The sequence below is a fragment of the Scatophagus argus genome, chromosome 7, assembly GCF_020382885.2.
Source record: "Scatophagus argus isolate fScaArg1 chromosome 7, fScaArg1.pri, whole genome shotgun sequence".
NCBI lineage: Eukaryota > Metazoa > Chordata > Actinopteri > Scatophagidae > Scatophagus > Scatophagus argus.
The window spans coordinates 11,595,827-11,613,479 of record NC_058499.1 but is presented as its reverse complement, the minus strand read 5'-3'; the positions used below and the strand labels follow the sequence as shown (position 1 = coordinate 11,613,479).

Sequence of the window (17,653 nt, the reverse complement as noted above, 5' to 3'; positions counted from 1 at the left end):
AGCCAAACAAACATATCACCCTGAATCCTCTCAGGCGGGCCTTGATTAAGTGTGCTGAAGCACTCAGCACCTTGTCAGGCAGCTCAATACAATCCGCCAACTTGTAGTCACTGCCATGAGCTTTACTTCATGGCATTACCGTGTTTACTGTAGCCTGAGTGGGAGCAGAAGAGCTGATCTTGAATCTCAAAGGCCCTTCAGCTGCGACTAAGCTGGTTGGCAGTGAGTTTTACTAGTGAAGTTAAAAAGTGAATGGAAGCTCCTCGCATGCAAAGAATAAAAACCTGTTATTCCATAAATGCACAGAAGTACGTGAAGAGCCTAAGATGAACTCAAGAGCAGGTATGATCCAACATGTCAATTTGCAACACATTTTAAACTTGGTGCTCTTCCACTTGCTGCAGTCAGTTAATACAGGTAATACAGCAGCACAAACAAGGTAGTGTCTGTTATCTTAAGGCAATGTCATCTCTAAGCCTTTGTCTGGTGACTAAATAGCGAAGTCGCCAAGGTCTAGTCTGATCTTTGTGTCCTCACTTCACATTGAGACAATAGTTTGACTTTATTATTTTTTTTATTGGCACGGCACCAGTAAGTACACAGTAAGGCACAAAATCAAGCCCTATTGCCACATGCCATTTCCTAATATCATGTGTGTGTTTGTTACTGAAAGCTTACTGTCATCTTTGGTTTTACCAACCACACACTTCTCCTCTCTTTCTCCCCAGTGCTCTCAGCATATTTGACAATAAACGCCAGGACCCGACTGGATTGACGGCCCTGCTGCAGTCCACAGACCTGGTGGGAGTAGTGCACACCTTGTATTGTATCCTGCTGCACAGTTTCTTGCCAGAGTCTGCTTCCCACAGTCAGGAACCCTACAGCCCCGGGGTCATTCAGGTGGCTTTGCAAGGCATCCGGTTCCTCAACAGTTTTGCCCTGCTTGACCTGTCCGCCTTCCAGGTATTGATAATCAATTCAGAATTTTTTTTTTATTATTTTTTTTTTTCCAATTTTTAAAAATAAAACAAAAAAATCCTTTAAACATCTAGCAGATTTTACTGTTGGCATCAGTCGGTTTGCATGTTTTCTGTATTTTAGAATTATTATTATTATTATACAACACATATTTCACGGAATGACATTGACAGTACATGGTTTGCCGGAGGAATAGCTGATGCCCACAAATAAGCGAATTATCCTCTTCCTGCATTTAATAAATCTGCGTACATGTTTAGATTGATGCTAGTTCTTTTGTTAAGAACCATTAGAAGACGACTTACTCTCCTCAGGACAAAGCTGACCTGTGGACATAAACACAGGTGCCCTTTGACCCCAGATCAGTTCTTGGGGTTGCCTAGAGCCCAGTGGGTCAGCAGTTAGGATGGAGCGCAAGTGATTAGCAGTGTGTGCGGGGCCGTACATTACCCACCTCGTGGAGGACAGGGCGACAGCTTCACGGTGCTAAGTCACCACATAGACGGAAAGGCACGAGAGCCAGCGAGAACGCTGTTAATTATTTTAATGTCTTGCGGTAATTACTTTGAAGCAGCCTCCTCTCACTGACCCGCCACATTCAGGCAACTCAAAACAGCTGGAAATGAAAGGATTTCACTGCCGAAGTTTTATGAACATTTTAAATAATGTTTCTTTTCCTGGCCTGCAGTTGTAATCACCTTGTGTTTCACATTATCTCACAGCACAGGCCTATATGTGTTGCGGTGGCTGATCAGAATTCGGGCCATTAACTCACTCTGCTGCGGCATCAGCTCTCAATAATAAGCTTCAAGAGGATTTTTCAAAATGGTTCAGTGCAGTATAAGCAACTGGATTTTGCAGTAGTTATATTTTGGCAGAATATGCAGCACCAAATCTGTGATTCTTAAAAATAAATGTGCAGGTAAAAAAAAAAAAAAAAGAAAAAAAGTCAAATTCAGTTTTTCAAATTTTCTTTTTTGCCTTTTCAACCTGTCAGTGGGATTTTGTTAATCTAATTGTATTTATTTATCTGAAAGAAGTTTCACTTTCGTTCTGTTTGACAGCTGCTTACGTGGGTCAGTGGGTTTTATATGTTGTCTCCATGCATAAATATGACGCCTGAAAACAACCCTTAGCTTCTCAGGTATGATGTCCATGGATGTTGCAATGTTGACACACCAGAGTGGAGCAGTGGAATAGTGATGATCTTAAGGTGCTCGGTCACACTGACATGTTTAATAAATACTGTCTGTGAGCTGCTCCTAGCATCTCATTTCAGAGCGCGATTGCAGTGTTTTATGGTGGAACCCCGCTTGATTTGCTTATACACTTACGCTGTGTATGTTCCCACCAGCAAAACACATAATTTTTTATTACTTTGTATTGTTATTGTTTTAAGCTTTTTGTGATCATAATCATAGACAATTTATGCTTAATTTGCTGTAAAACATACCAACATGTGTTGTCTGTGACCTGTCAGTCTGTTCTAGGAGCTGAAGGCCTGTCTCTAGCTTTCCGACACATTGTCAGCTCTCTGCTCTGGTACTGTACCCAGCATTCCTCTGAAGAGCTGCTGCACGAAGTCATCATCTGTGTGGGATACTTTACCGTCAACCACCCCGACAACCAGGTAAAGCAACTTAAAGCTGATCTGACTGCACATAAATTAATTCAACTTTATTTCAGGTTAACGAAACCAAACTGCTCTAACCAACAGAATATTTTTTTGTTGTTGTTAAAGCTTTAACTTGAAGCTGTTTTTGTTATCAATAAATTTAGCGATTTTGTTGATCAATTGTTTAATTAAATAGTATGTAAAATATACAACTATATTATTATTTGTCTTTTTGTCAGGCCAACAATTAAAAATTAAGTGAGTAAACATTGAACGTCTTTTCTAAGAAATGTTAGGAAATAATAGATCAAGTTTAATTCTTGATGATTCAAGCTGAAGTCTAAAGTCATTGCTTGCTTTAATTGACCAACAGTCTAAAACTGAAAGATTTTCCGTTTATCATACATGAAAAAGATAAACTTCAAATTTTTATAATTGAGAAGTGGGAATCAAGATAATTTGGGGGCTTTTTTCCTTGACAAATGACTAAAATAAGTAATTTATTATCAAAATAGTTGCCTAGTAACTTTCTGTCCGCCTTGTAAGAAATTAATTTACTTATTTTTTCTTTGATACTGAACATAATTGGTCACCAAAATTGCAACAGATACATTTTCTGTCAATCTACTAACTGTTTAACTGTTTCAGCACAAGTTACATTCAATGCCTTTGTCTACTGAGTAAGAAGAGCCAGGTGATATCAACTGACTATTGTTCTGTTCATTTATTATTTGTCAGAAAAAGGGTGTAGTTTTGTAATTGTAACAGAAAGCACCTGTTCAAAGATTCATGCCTTGGCACCTTCTTGCCTTTGGTCTGTGTGTCGTCTATTGTCCCGCAGAGTGACCCATTGTTCCCTCCCGCTAAAGCAGAGCAGCGTGCTGGCCTCTGTATTACAACTACTTAGGGGGCTCTATGGAAGTGAGCAGAATGTGATGGAGTAGACCTGGCTGCTGTGTAATTGGCTGTCATGCGTGGCTCGTCTGCTGAGCCCCTGATTAGCCATGCTACAGTTGGCTGGGCTTTGATTATACTAATCCTGACCCAAACAGGCAGCAGCCGCAGCTTCAGTCTCAAACCCCTGATATGTCATTTACACCTGCAGAGCTGCAGTCCGCCCCCCCATCACCACAATTTATAGGCTTGTTTCTGATTCTAATTTATCAGATTTCTTACTTACAATTAAAGGATCTTCCTCCAGTCTATGGCACTTTCCTGTCCGCTCAGCTCTTACCCAATTTAATTATTCTAATGTACAGAATTAGCATTTGTTGGTCATTGTAGATCCAATTTCCATATTATATCAAATAATTGAATGAGGACTGATGATTAAATTAAGCGGGTGACAGATGACTCGTCTTTGTACGCCCACAGCAGCGTTAACGTTTGCAGTCATGGTTGATTGTATGTGGCAAATAAAAAAAACATTGCATGTTGCTAATTTGATGCAGAATCTGTCATTTATCCCTAACATGGGTGATGGCCAGTGAGCAATTTTTATGAGAAAGCAACCAAAAGAAAAAAAAAATCCTCTTCTCTCCTCTCTGGTTTCAGGTTAAGAATTTAGTGTGTTGGATTTTTTTTTTTTTTTTTTTAATCATATTCAAGTATATATTGTCGGGAAACAAGATCCCACGCACCCTCCACACAGAGTTGATCTTTGCCAGTGGTCCAGTTCCTGGAATGCGTTCATTCAGTTCCGCACCAAGATGGATGGCGTTAAGGAGAATATTTAGAGCAGCTTGAGCTTTTCTCAAGCTAATGTAAGCATTGGCAGGACACAAAAGCGGCCCGACCCGAGGCCTGTGCGGTCGCGGGGACTGCTGATTCACTGTCGGCGCACCAGCTTTTGTTTATATGTATGCTCTAGAAATAAGGCCGCTCATAAAAAGCAGTACTTTGAAGCAGCACTATACGTAGTGATGTATTCCCTCTGCTATGGAGGCATGAATAATTCACCTTGTCACACAAAAAGCCATTGCGAGAGTGACATATGTAGGCTTGTGTGTTTTTCAAGTGCGCCTCTGCTCGTGGGGGCCACCGATCCATGTAGCCATATGTTTCATTGTCTGCTGGGTGCGTCTGTAGAGACCTTTTTTTGACAAAACAAAAAGCAGAACTCAAATGACACCTATTTTGTAACTGACAACTGTACTTCCTCTTTGCTTGAAGAGAAATGTGCCGATAATCTCCTTGTCTTTAAATACAGTGATTCATTTGTGAATTATGCACGGTGATGATCTGTTGAATCTCTGAGCTGCCGGGATTGTGATTGTAAACTGTTGACATGTTAACCCACCTGATTCCCGCTTGCTTTTTACAGAGACACAAGTAATTTCAGAGTGTGGAAATCTTAAGAAAACTTTGCCTTTTTTTTTTTTTTTTCGGTACATGGAAATTGGCCACACACACGCAAAGCAGAGTGGTCCCCGCACACAAACATACAAATGCTGTAGCCCCCATAACACACCCATCCAGACAGAAGCAGGTCTAATTTCAGGTAGCATATGAACATTTTTTATAAATGTAATAGAATCAGTGTCCCTGCACTGGCTCCTTAGATTACCTGATTTCACTGTGCATACATCTCCTAAACTGTTTTCTTTGTACCAGTAGCATCACATGAGCTATGGATTGTCATCCCACACACACACACATCTCCAGAGCTCAGCTTTATCTGTGGGGTCATTCCTCTTCTTCCCATTCTCTACGAGGGCGTTTCCTCTGCCCCGCAGGCCCAGGCCGAGCTTTAGGCCTGTAATTCCTGTTAACCCGATGTTGAAACGCTCCCTTCAGCAGTCCATTACTGCCAAGACAACCAAGCCCTCGCTGCCTGCAGGGTAAGTGCAGCTCGTGCAGACCGTAGGGAGCCAGCAGCCGGGGAATGCACACTCTGTATCACCCAGCAGAGTAAACAGAGGCAGAGAAACGCAGACAGACGCTCTCCACTGACTGGCAGGAGAGAGCCTTATTGTTAGCTCGGTAGATGATTTACACTCTGCTTCAAGGGTGAACGCAGGTCCAACTGACTTTAAGTGAAGCTGAGGACATTTTTATCCTTGCAAACCTTTCAGTGAGGAGTTTCCATTTGTCTGTAACACTGTCGTCAGGTTAGTTTCAGAGGAGAATTATCAGCAGGTAGCATCTGGGATGGAATGACAGCGTCAGCTCGTAGAGATAAATAAAGACTTATTACGTTTTATTGTGTAAACAGCAGGTTTTTATGGGATTTTAAAACGACCGACAATTGCCTTAAAAGTCAAGTTTGGTCGTCTGTGTCAATGTCTGCGTTGCTAGCATTCAATTCCCCAAAGGCAGTTTACACCGTGTCCTGTGCTCATCTCAATAAGCCGCTGTAAAGAAGCACTAAACAGTAATTTGACTTTGGTCTGGGGTGTCTGCTGTGCTGCTCCTCTTATCAGTGAGACCGTTCCACTCTGATGGATCTGGTTTATATTGCGGATTCATTTGTCAGATATGCGGCCCTGCTCTGATGCTGCTTCTTCCCGAGGTGTTCGGCCTGTCTAGACGCTGCGCCGAATGGAGATTCCTCCTCGGATTCAAGATTGTCGCTTTTCTTCTGTGTGACATTTAAATTTAGAGTTAGTTTTTTGGCTTAGGAAATTAGTAAAACTCATCCAAACCTCATCCAGCAATGCTGCAGCCTTGTAGTTGCAGGCTCGTTCTGCTATTTGAGATGTATGTTTTACATCACGGCTGGAAGACGACTCTGTCTCTTCTTTTTCCTCTCTCTTCTTAAATCCGCCTTAACTCTGGTTTCCACTTCAGCACTGGGTTTTCCCTGGAATTTGTTTGTGTTTCAGAACATTAACTTTACACACTCTTTGTTGTCATTGTAGACAGTGAGGAAGTTATGTAATGAAAGCGTCATAAAACTCGGCACTGTTTGAAAATGCCAGGTCTCTGAACTTAAGAAAGAACAGAGCAGCCAAGACACTTGAGTTTTTACAGGGTCTGCACTATACATGGGCCAGATGCATGGGTTCACATGCTCGTTGTTAGTTTTATGATGTCAGGCTCTGAGCTGCAGATACTTCAGATGAGCTGGGAGAAGTAAGGCTGCGGTATAATCTCTAGCTGGAAGCCATTTCGAGCTCTGCTGTTGCTCTTCACCTGGTAGAGGAAAGTTGGCAGGGGACTCGTCTTCTTTGTTACCTCCAGACTCTTGCTGCCACCATGCTTTGTTTTATGTCTTTCTGCGTCAGGCACTTGAGGGTGGACAATTTGTTTAGGCAGCTGAAGATGGAACTGTGCATGGTGGGGGATTATGAGATCGCTGGGTGATTTGTGGGTTGGATCTTCTCAGAGCCCTAGCTCAAACATCCAACACTTGCTATGGTGTTAAATTATGATACCTAAACCGGTAAATGTTCTGGATTAAAACACAAGGAATGAATAAATTCTTTAGCTTTTGCAGAATCATGGTTTTGGCTTTCTAATGAGTACAGCTGCCTAAATTTACGACCCCGCGTTGCCAGTTTGTCTTTGGGCAGTGTTGCAACCGAAGATAAATACGATGATGTAGGATTTTAGATTTAGTGGAAAGTAGCATGAAAATGCTAAAACTTACATGCACCCAAAAAAAAGGCAGCTCAACTTTTGAAAACAACCAGAGCTTGGCTTTTTTTTTTTCCCTCCCTTCAGTGGATGAATTTGTCCAATGAGTCCCACATTCCTTTCTGTAAAACACTTATTGAGTCAGTGAAACTGTGTGGATTTTGTTCTTCCACTGTTACGCATGCACATTTACTGCAACCGGTAATGTATTCAAGACTATTCTTTAATTCAGTTCTGCTCTAAGTAAAACACACCATAGCTGAAATTATGTTCTCTTAGCTTCAGAATTAACATGTGCATTTCAAGGTTGACAAATTCGGTGCTCTTCACATTTTGAAGTATTTTTAATGCATTAAAGTTCGGATTGTTTGACCTGTCCATGTGGTTTCTTTAAGCAAATAATGGTTGGAAATGGCACTGTTTTGTGTCCCTTTGAACGCTGCTGTAGAGGGCAGCTCTGAGAAGCTTCACCTTGAACTGATAAAAGCGGTGAATTATCGCTTTGTTTATCCCGCTGCTCAAACTTGGAGTGCATTATCAAAGGAGAAGCCCGTGGAAGAGTATTAGAGAGTGTATTTTTAAAATCTTGTAAATCTTGTGAATTTATGTCGCTGTGACTTGGGGACCTCGCCTCGCCCTTCTGGTTTCCATTGGCATTGAGCCCCAGGTCCCACAGTCTGTTCCTCTAAAGCAGTGTAGTGACGTTGAAGTTTTTTTTTTTTTTCCTTTTTCCCAGCCAGGATTTGCTGACCCTGTGGATCTCGAAGGGGGGCTTGCTCAGGGGGGATGACCAGAGCATTAGGCCCTGAACCCCTTCCTTTGCAGCAGTCCCTTTTCTAATCAAACAAGGCTGGGAGTGATTTGGATGTGGAATAGTGGTGGCCCGGATGTGATGGCGTATGATTGAAGGGCTGTGATGGAGAACAGGATGTCGGCAGGGTGAAAATACCATTAATGTTATTGCTCATTTCTTAAAGTAGGGGGTGGCCACACTGTCAGTGGAGGATTGCTCACCCTGCCTTTCACCCGCCACCCCACCCCTGCATACCCCTGTTGCACTGTAAATGCCCTCGCGACCTGAGCTTCACTCCTCCGGGGCGGTAACAAACATTTGCACTGATTCGATGCTTCAGTGTTGCTCAACACATAACTTGAAAGTGAAGTTTTACCTGCTGAAAATGACATCAGGTCACATCTCTCGTTTGCCTCTTATGAGACAGCAGCTCAGCTATTACAAAGGAAGAACAAAACATCCCATCATTGTGTTTTATGGCCCATAATTGCGTAGTGGGAGGCTGTGCCCCACAGGTCTCCTCCTAATGGCTGTTTGTGTGTTGTTTTAGTGGCAGATTTACATGTGGGAGGGGCACAGGGCAGTGATTTACAACCAGCGGTGCCACTGACTGGCTTAGTGACTGACTGGCCCCGCTCCCTGTGTGTGTTCCAGGTGATAGTGCAGTCTGGCCGCCAGCCCAGCGTGCTGCAGAAACTGTGTCAGCTGCCCTTCCAGTACTTCAGCCACCCGCGCCTCATCAGAGTGCTCTTCCCCTCCCTCATCTCGGCCTGCTACAACAACTTCCAGAACAAAGTCATCCTGCAGCAGGAGATGAGCTGCGTGCTGCTGGCTACATTCATTCAGGTGAACTTGGGTCACGCATGCAGTATACTTATGAACGCACAGAAGTATCATAACTGAACCAGACAGTGATTAATGTATCCACGCCAGACAAAACATGTGTGGGAGTGGTGCATCCAAAAAAAAATTTAAAAAAAAGGAGCTGGGTGATGAAAAGAGGTGTGACGCTCTCTCCAGTCTGGAATATGTGTTCAAAAACATACAAATATTGGAAAGCACATTTTTTTTAAGAGTTTCATGCCTCTGAATAAAATATCCAAACACAGTAAATTTCTTTCACATCAGAAGACAAATTCTGCCCCTGCATTGACTGAATATCAATTGCTCCTCTGGGCCCTGGCAAATCTGTAACAGGAAGGCTTTTACAAAGACAAACGGCTTCCTTCACAGTGGATTTACCTGCCACTGGTTCAACTCCCAGTAAACAGCTTGTCCCCTTCATCTTCCTCCTGACAAGCCGCCCCTCACCACTCTGCAACCACCACTGTTTAGACACAGATTAACTTCCATTCAAAGGGAGACAAGCTATTGTCATTTCTTTCAAACAAAGCAATAATGCATGGCGTCTTGCCCCGCTGCACTCATTGTTGAGTTAACCTCAGGAGCATTCCTCAGAGTGAAACAATTTGATCCAGCATGCTTCTTTATCACCCGTTACGCTAAAAACATTTCCTTTGATTGGTGAATTACAGTGAGATGTAGAAGCAGCTTTAAATCTTGCGAAAATTTTTTAAAGATGACACAAATGGAATAGTACACACACAGCAGTACTTGTAACTGTAGTATTGTAGTATAACAGGCACTGATGGTCCTTTTTAATTCCTGTAGGACTGTGCTGCAAATGAGAAAGATTCAGACAACAAAACAAAGCAAGGAGGTAAGTTATTCTGATAAATCTGTCAAGAAAAGGATGGATTGGATTGGTTTCATATTTTTAGTTCTGTAAATGTATTCCAGTGTGTGCTGCATGTTTGAAAAAAAGCTGTTTTTGTAAATTCATGTAAATTTTACATGTTAATCATGTAAATTCTCCCTTCCCTTCTAGTAATATTTTTAATATACTTCAGTATTGAAACATAACAGTTTTTTGGTTGTGATTTCTCTCGTGTGGGGCCTGTTTTGGAGAAATTCAGATTTTTTGCCACATTTAAAAGAATAAAGTATTAATGTTGGACACTCACTATATTTGTTCTTTTCTGTTTGTGCGAAGTTTCCCAGCTGCTGGATTACTGTGAGCTGTCTAACCGCTTTCCAAGAGATCAGTGGGACTCAGCGCTGCAGTTTTTTCTCAAAAAGCAGGAAGAGTGATGGGGTTACACGCTGTCCTCCGAATGGATAAAAGCACAGTATAAACGCAACACAAGAGACTCATATGTGAAGTTCTTTTGAAATTATTTTGTTTTTTTGTTTCTGTTTCCTGACTTAAAGTCTGCACATGACTACAAACATGTTCCTCAAACTTTGTCAAATGTTCGGATTGTAAAGCCTTATACTGTGTCAGTTCATCTGTTTCGATTTCTTGGAAATCAGATTGATGTTTATGAGGATTTTGCACAAAATGTTTGTATGTTGTAGTTAGAACACACGCACAACTTTAACATTTAATGCCAAGCTACTTGATTCACACTCTTGTTTCTGTTGTAGATGGAAATGGATTCGCATTGACCATCTAAAACCTGTAATATTTACTGTAATTTATAATCTGCCAAACATTTTCATCAATACTGTTTGTGTTAATTTATTGTATTTCTCTCTTTTTTGAATGTGAATGACCAGCATGTTGTCTCTAGACTACAAAATGCAAGTTACAAGTTATATGACCTGCCTTCATTGCAGATATGTTAAGAGTTATATTTTTCAAGTTCACATCTTGGTTCATCTTTACTTGTTCTCTCTATTAGGAGGCACTCACAAGATAATATGATTTATAAAAGCGTCATGGTTAAGCATTATTGTTCTTCGCTTTTATTCTGCGTCAACTGTGCAAACTGAACATGAACTTGGATAATGAAGATGATTTTGAGTCTTCAGGTGTTAAGTTAAATAAAGCTAATAAATAAATAAAATTAAAAAGGTGTTAAAGTATATAAAATTTAAAGAATCTACTGTTGGACACTACCAGTGTGTCTCACTGACTCAAGGAAACCGTCTTCCTCTCTACATTGCCTGTACTGATTATTGTAAGTTTATTGATTGGTGTCCATTCCAAATCAAATGATAAAATGTGGTGGTCGAAGGCCCCTGGTTCTGCACATGAGCCTGCGTGTTTAGGCCTGTTTGAGGGAAAAGGAAAAATAAAGTTGACAAAACCGGCCTTTGCATTTTCCATAGTGTGAAAATAGATCACTTCATCCATCTTTTCCAAATTTTAGTTTGAAGGCCGTGCTTATGTTAAAAATTTGGGAGCTTTTTAATTTTTAAAGTCTTCTGTGCCAGTTTTGATCACAAAAATCACAATTATTTTAAAATTAATATCAAATGCCATTAGATAGCCCTGTTAAATATTTTTTAAAATGAACATATTCTTCTTAAAAGTACTGTTGCTGCTGTTGTACTAAATGTTTAATATATCAGCGTGTCTTAAACAGGATGTCAAATTTCAGCCAGACTCCCATTTCACTGATAAAAGGCGATCCTCCTCAACAAATTGTTGAGGTATAGTATGTCAGTCCCGGCTTGACCTGCATGCTCTTTTGTCCAGCGGCTATTTGCCGTTCAAGATTCCTACTGGAATGAAAATAAACCCAAGACACGCCAGGATGCGTCCGCAGGCTGGGAGTCCCCTCATCGCTGCGCGGCTCAGCGTTTTGTTTTGGGTCCATTCAGTGTATCCTCTGCAGGTGATGCCAGCTGCAGATAAGCGGCCGCCGCTGCCTGTCCACTGTCTAGACTTGTTACCGTGGGTCTCAGGTTGGTATGGCATCATGACATTCGTCTAAATATGACCATTTTATCGGTTTAGCACTGACAGTGGCAAAACCTTTATGCAAAAGGCTGTTTGGAGAAGAAAACCACGAATTAAACAGGCGGCCTCGGACTATTGTGTTTGATTCACTGACCTGTGACGCGTGGACTAAATGGTTAATAATATCTCGTCAGACATCAGTCACTGATCCGCTTGGCTCAGAAACTGAGCAGGCCTAAATATAAGCAGGCTTTCTGTAAGCCACCACCTCAGGGTGTTGTGAGGTGTAGCTTGCAGCTTACTGGCGGAGAAGGGCACCTAAAAATCTGGTTAAACTGGACATTTTGAATGGTCTGTATTCAATTTCTGATTGTCCGGACGCATATGTATTTATTTTTAGGAGTTTTCAGTGATTTAACCTCAATGTCAAGCGCCTTCAAGCGGCATGTGCTTCTCCAGTTACCCTGAAGCTGATTTCTTTTGCCGACTTTAATTAAGAATCTTTAATGGTTTATGGAATAAATGAACTTGGCATGTCATAATCAGTTAGAACTATTGTTTTATTGATAAGATCGGCTATGTCTGTCCGCATAATAAATAATAATAACTTATTTTAGGAGAAAACGCAAACAAGGCGCATATCATCAGTTTCATTCATTTACAAGGGTCGATAGTGAAACTTACAAATCATGCACATCTATCTACACAGTTTGTAGTGTGTGTGTGTTTTTTTTCCTGATAAACATAACTGTAAGCATTAACGTTCAGGCGTCCAATAGGCTCGCGTGTTTGAATCCCATAACATATTCACCACATTATGGCCAATCCAGTCCATTTTCATCATGGCAAGCAGAAGCCCAGAATGTCCATCAGGAGCTGTTTGTCCCGCCGAAGTGTCCTTGAGCAAGGCGGTGAGAAACAGTCAGATCTCCAATCCTTCAGTCGACACCTGAACGTATCCTCGAGCATAATCCATCCTGGTACAATTTTGTTCGCTCTTCTTCATTGAGTGTCACTGAGGTCTCTGCGCGTCCCCCTGCAGAGAAGGCGGGTGCGCGCTCTGGACTGGCGGCAGGGGGGTTGGGGGCTCCGGCTGACCACGAGGCCTCCTCACGTGTCGATGGGACTCGGCACCATACTGTTCGGGGTGTCCGGTAGCTGCGACGACAGAGAGGTCACATCACTGCCCGAGGAGTTGCCCAGAGAGCCCGATTCAGAGAAGGACACCTTGTAAGAGGAGGACAGAGAGGGAGTCGAGATCATCAAAATATAGATATCAAATATGTGATTTATGGGTTTTTTTTTCCTCCCAGTTAAAAAGTGCGTGTCATTTTCCAAAGTGGTGGGCCCATCCTTTAAAAAAACGCATGATAAAATATCTCTTTATCAATTCTGTAGGTATCACGAGACTCCATTTGCATAACAAGCGGCTCCACCTGCAGGCCTGCACAGGCTGACAAACAGTTTGGGGCACGCACAACAACGCTTTGTTTAGACTTAATCTTTAGAAATAAAAAAAGAAAGGCGTCACTATAATTTGAATCAGGTTTAAAAGATATAACTTTGGGATTACTAGGAAGAACTGATTTCTGAGAGTTTTTGACCAGGATAAAGTAAGCTCATAATCATCATCATTATCTGTTACAAAACTAGCGACTTAATCAGACCATCAGTTTCATCTGTGTGACCATATCGGAATTATTTTCTATTTTAAATGGAGCTTGACAAATCTCTTTCCTTTGTCGTTCTCTCTTTTCGAATATAACCATGGCAGCGTTGTTTATTATTTTTGAGAGCTTATCATATATTTTGAACATCATGTAGGATTTACTGTAATCCTACCAGTTGTTGGAAGGCGGGCTGGTCCAGGTCGCTCTGCAGGGCGAAGTCGCTGAGGGTTTTCCAAGGTGGCTGGTAGGTTTGCACCTCCACAGGATTCCCTTGCACGGTGTTGTCGTGCCGGATTGGACTGCCTGCCACCAGAGCTGTGCCTGTCAGGCCCTGCAGATTCTGCACAAGCAACGAAAAACACTCAGTTCGTCCAAGTATTGGACCACTGATGTGGTCTGGACAGGTAAAGCCACATCAGGGTAAAGGATGTCCTGCTGTTTGGACACAAGAGTCCGAACAAGGAGGACGACTGGTGCATTTGTTTTGTTTTGTCATTACGAGGGAACCAACGGCCACTTTGCAGAAAAATGCAGAAAACTGTAAGACTTTATGTTCATTAAGTAAGCACTAATCTGTAAAAATACACAACAGGGCGTACATGAGTACGTAGTGGTTGGACGATTCACTTTAAAAAGGATTAAATTCAACAATTCAATTTGCAGTTATGTTCTGGTTTATGGAAATATGCCATCTGTGCCCGTGTTTTAAGTGAGGAAATAAGAGGTTTTTAGTGGTGTTGGAAAGACGGAAGATTTTGGTCATTTGATTAAAAAAAAGAAAAAAAATCTTTTCATCACAATTGTCAATCTAAATTTTGTTCTCAGACCTTTAAATATCAACGTAAATCTGTTTATCTTTTGCACTTTTGCCATTTAATTATTTATTTGTTGTCTTATCGAGCAAAAGCTGTGCAATAACACAACACGGGAACAGGAGGCAGTTTGGTTACGTTGTCATTAGTTGCCATTTTTCATATTACAATAATATTATTTTGAACCAGATGAGGAATAAAACCTATAGGCCGACGTGTATCTCTGTGCAGTAAACTGCTGCACAAATACCTCTTAAGCCCAGGTTACATTGAATTTATGCATCCTGAAAAGGTTTCATTTTAACGTGGGGTTTAAAACACGATAGACTCACGGGTTTGTCGCTGTGTTGCTGCTGCTGAAGCTGCTTCATCATGATCGACCTCTTCTTGTCTTTGCAGCGCTTGTTCTGAAACCAGACGCGGATCACCCTGGGACTCAGGCCGGTCATCTCCACCAGCTGCTCCTTCATCAGAGCGTCCGGTCGCGGGTTGGCGTTGTAGCAGGTCCGCAGGGTGTGGAGCTGCTTCTCGTTCAGCACGGTCCGGACCCGGGTGGTCTTCTCGGACTGCTTGTGGACGTGGTTTCGGTGATGGGGTGGATGCCGGACCGAAAGTGTGTCTGAGGAGACAGAAGACAAAGCATCAATGAAAAACTATAAATTAAAAACAAATAAAAAGATTTTTCTTTTGACGAGTTTAATAAATTAAGCTACAGTAACTGTAAATTAAGGAACTGAAAACAACAAAATAAGCCTGTGGATTTTCAATTTTCACAAATGTAAAAATATTGGTCCATAGAAATAAGCTGTATGAAATCTGGACTACTGTAATGCAAGTCATCAGGTTGAAAACACACTGATATAGAGAATAAAACTTAGTGATATATTACTTTATTTTCAATTTCATTTTATTTTTTCAGGGTAGGTCTTTGTCCACAAAATATCATTGTTTATTAATTGACTTATAGTGCATATAATAATAATAATAATAATGATACATGTACGATTTTGGGCCCTTGCACATCATTTTTAGCGTTTTCTTTTAGCTTTACGTTTTTGTAGCCTCATAATAAGCCGGTGTGTAGCCTACCTGAGATGTGCAGCGGTCTGCTGTGGATGTTCCCGGGGCTCAGCGGGCTCCCTGCAGAGGCCCGCTCCGCCAACAAGCCGTGATCCGCCCGACACAGCAGTTCATCGTCCCGCAGTGAGAACTCGTCCCCGGGCAGGAGGTGTCGGCTGCAAACCGAGCACCGAAAACACTCCATGTGATACACGTTGTCCCGGGCTCTCATCACCAGGTCGCTGCTGCAGAAGCCCATGTTACACTTCGCACATTTGATGCCAAATAATCTGCAAAGGAGCGCCGGAGACGTTGTTGTTGTTGTTGTTGTTGTTGTTGTTGTTGAAGTCAAAGTTTTGTTTTTTTTTTAATGAAACGCTATGAGATGACATGATTAGCACAAGAAAAGCAACACAAATGTGACCCGGTCTTCGCTACAAGAGCCTACACATTTACAATCCAAATGGAAACATAAATAAAGGATTATTATTATTATTATTATTCCGTTTCGTTCCAGTTGCGCAGCCCCCCTTTAAAAAATTAATTTCATCAGTTTCATTTTCAACAGCCTAAAACCTCATGGCCTTTAAAACGCGGGAGTGTATTGAAGAAAACTCCTGCTGAACTCCTACCTCGCATAATCTCTTTTACAGTAAGTCTTTCCGTCTCGGACGAAGCAAGTGCAGGTCTCGTCCAGATACTGGCTGCACTCTGCACACTTGAGGCAGGCTGCATGCCACTCCAGGTCCGGGGAGACTCTCAGGATGTACTGGTCGTGTATCTGACTTCCACAGCCCACACACATTGCGATTCCCGACTTCTCTGCGTGAGGAGGGGTGCAATTAATGCAACACTTGTGCGCACAGTTTTTTTTTAAATCCCCGTGACATCCTTCCCACTTATCGCTACGAACAGGTAGGTCTTTCCAGGAATATTACTGAACTGAGGCCACAGGAGCTTAAAATATCACCAAGCAACCTATGGGTCACTTAAAACGCATCATCACCGCAGGACAGCCAGGTTACAATATAAAATAATATCAGGATGTTATATGAATATTAACGCGTGTTTTCTTTATTAAGTCATTTTCTTGCTCTCAGTTTTCCAAATTAATCCACAGACCTCGAAATGAATAATCATTACCTTCAAGAGACTCACCGGTTAGAACATAAATATGAACTTAAAAAAAACAGCAACCTAATAAAATAACCCCCTAAAAAATAACAATATATGAGTAGAGAGAAGGACAACTTACTTTTTGAATGATCCCCCATATCATCCAAGAAAGAAGTATTGAGCAGGATGTCCACCATACAGGAGAAGTGGCCCAGTGCAAGCCGACAGACGGAGGAGAGGAGCGGCAGAAGAGACCGTCCCGTCCCTGGCTGGATGATAAACTTGTATTCCTCCACCGAGAGGTGGAGAGAAAGCAAAGATCCTCGACCAGTGACGTCTGCAGACCTGGACCTCTCTCTCTGCGGGCCCGGGGAGAGGGTGTCCATGCAAATCTCCTCCTGGACCCCTGCTCTCTCTCTCCCTCTCTCTCTCTCTCTCTCTTTTGTTTTTTGTTTTGTTTTTGCTTCTTTGATTGACTGTGGAAGGTTTTTTTCTTTCTTTCTTTTTGTCCCAGCGAGATGTCTGCAGATATGTGTTTCCCAAGTGGAAGCAATTTTCCCTGTAAACTCACAGCACAAATTTGCTGAGTGATGTCAAGCGTGTCTTTATGCCAGTGTTGATTTTGGTGTCATATTCCTTTAGTAATCATCTCTGGGCTTGTTATGGGTATACATCTTATCATTTTCAGTATGTTGTAGTACTGTCATATTTTGTTTTACAATTTGTTGTGAGGCGTTTGTTTTTAAGAAAATTCATCATGTGGAGTTTGGGTTTTCTCCAAAATACAAAGTTGAAATTGTTGTTGATTATCATTTGTTACTGTAAACGAAGAAAGATTATTGTTTGTCACTGATTTTATTTATTACTACCACCACCACCACGACTTCTACTGCCACTACTACTACTACTACTACTACTACTATCAATAATAATAGCGGTAATCCTTTGTCATAAAATTGTTAAAAATAGGATTTTATTTTTGACTGCAGTAACCTACATTCCCAGTTTACTGCAGAGAGCCCTCTACTGGATGAAGTATCACGTAGAGATCTGAGATCCACAGAGGGATCAATAAGATGAACAATCTAGAAATTGATCTTTTTCCTTTGAGTTTATGCCTTATGAATAAACGCGTCCACCTGACGCAAAATAAATAAATGCTGATTCATGTACTGTCACGTACGCGTGAATCAACCGTGAATATATTCAGTCGTGTAAAGGAGCGAGCGAGACAGCTCAACAGAAACAGACAAACAAAGTCCTTTTGGCTGTTTAAGTGCTTTG

The 17,653-nt window shown here is 41.7% G+C and overlaps 2 protein-coding genes across 3 annotated transcripts in view; one reads left to right on the top strand and one right to left on the bottom strand.

Moving 5' to 3' along the window:
• Positions 1-10,759, top strand: part of scaper (S-phase cyclin A-associated protein in the ER) — a 56,736-nt gene extending 45,977 nt beyond the window's left edge. For both annotated transcript variants that reach the window (XM_046393256.1, XM_046393255.1), the window contains 5 exons: positions 729-963; positions 2,459-2,608; positions 8,619-8,810; positions 9,636-9,684; positions 10,018-10,759. In XM_046393256.1, the coding sequence (XP_046249212.1) occupies positions 729-963; positions 2,459-2,608; positions 8,619-8,810; positions 9,636-9,684; positions 10,018-10,115 (724 nt within the window). In that variant the 3' untranslated portion in view covers positions 10,116-10,759. The remainder of the gene's footprint in view (positions 1-728; positions 964-2,458; positions 2,609-8,618; positions 8,811-9,635; positions 9,685-10,017) is intronic.
• Positions 10,760-12,267: 1,508 nt separating this feature from the next.
• Positions 12,268-16,925, bottom strand: isl2a (ISL LIM homeobox 2a). Its single transcript, XM_046395485.1, has 6 exons — positions 16,509-16,925; positions 15,886-16,075; positions 15,284-15,543; positions 14,527-14,813; positions 13,555-13,722; positions 12,268-12,939 (listed from the first exon to the last, which is right to left on the bottom strand). Exons 1-6 carry the CDS (start codon positions 16,753-16,755, stop codon positions 12,823-12,825), a joined length of 1,269 nt encoding a protein of 422 aa, XP_046251441.1. The 5' UTR covers positions 16,756-16,925; the 3' UTR covers positions 12,268-12,822.
• Positions 16,926-17,653: the final 728 nt, after the last annotated feature.

What these genes read in the sequence shown, in the direction of transcription:
- isl2a (XM_046395485.1), bottom strand. Translation starts at nt 16,755, where the DNA reads ATGGACACCCTCTCCCCGGGCCCGCAGAGAGAGAGGTCCAGGTCTGCA. An exon ending in TATGGGGGATCATTCAAAAA is followed by an intron (nt 16,076 to 16,508) that starts GTAAGTTGTCCT and finishes CTCCTCACGCAG; the next exon opens with AGAAGTCGGGAATCGCAATG. An exon ending in CAGACCGCTGCACATCTCAG is followed by an intron (nt 14,814 to 15,283) that starts GTAGGCTACACA and finishes CTGTCTCCTCAG; the next exon opens with ACACACTTTCGGTCCGGCAT.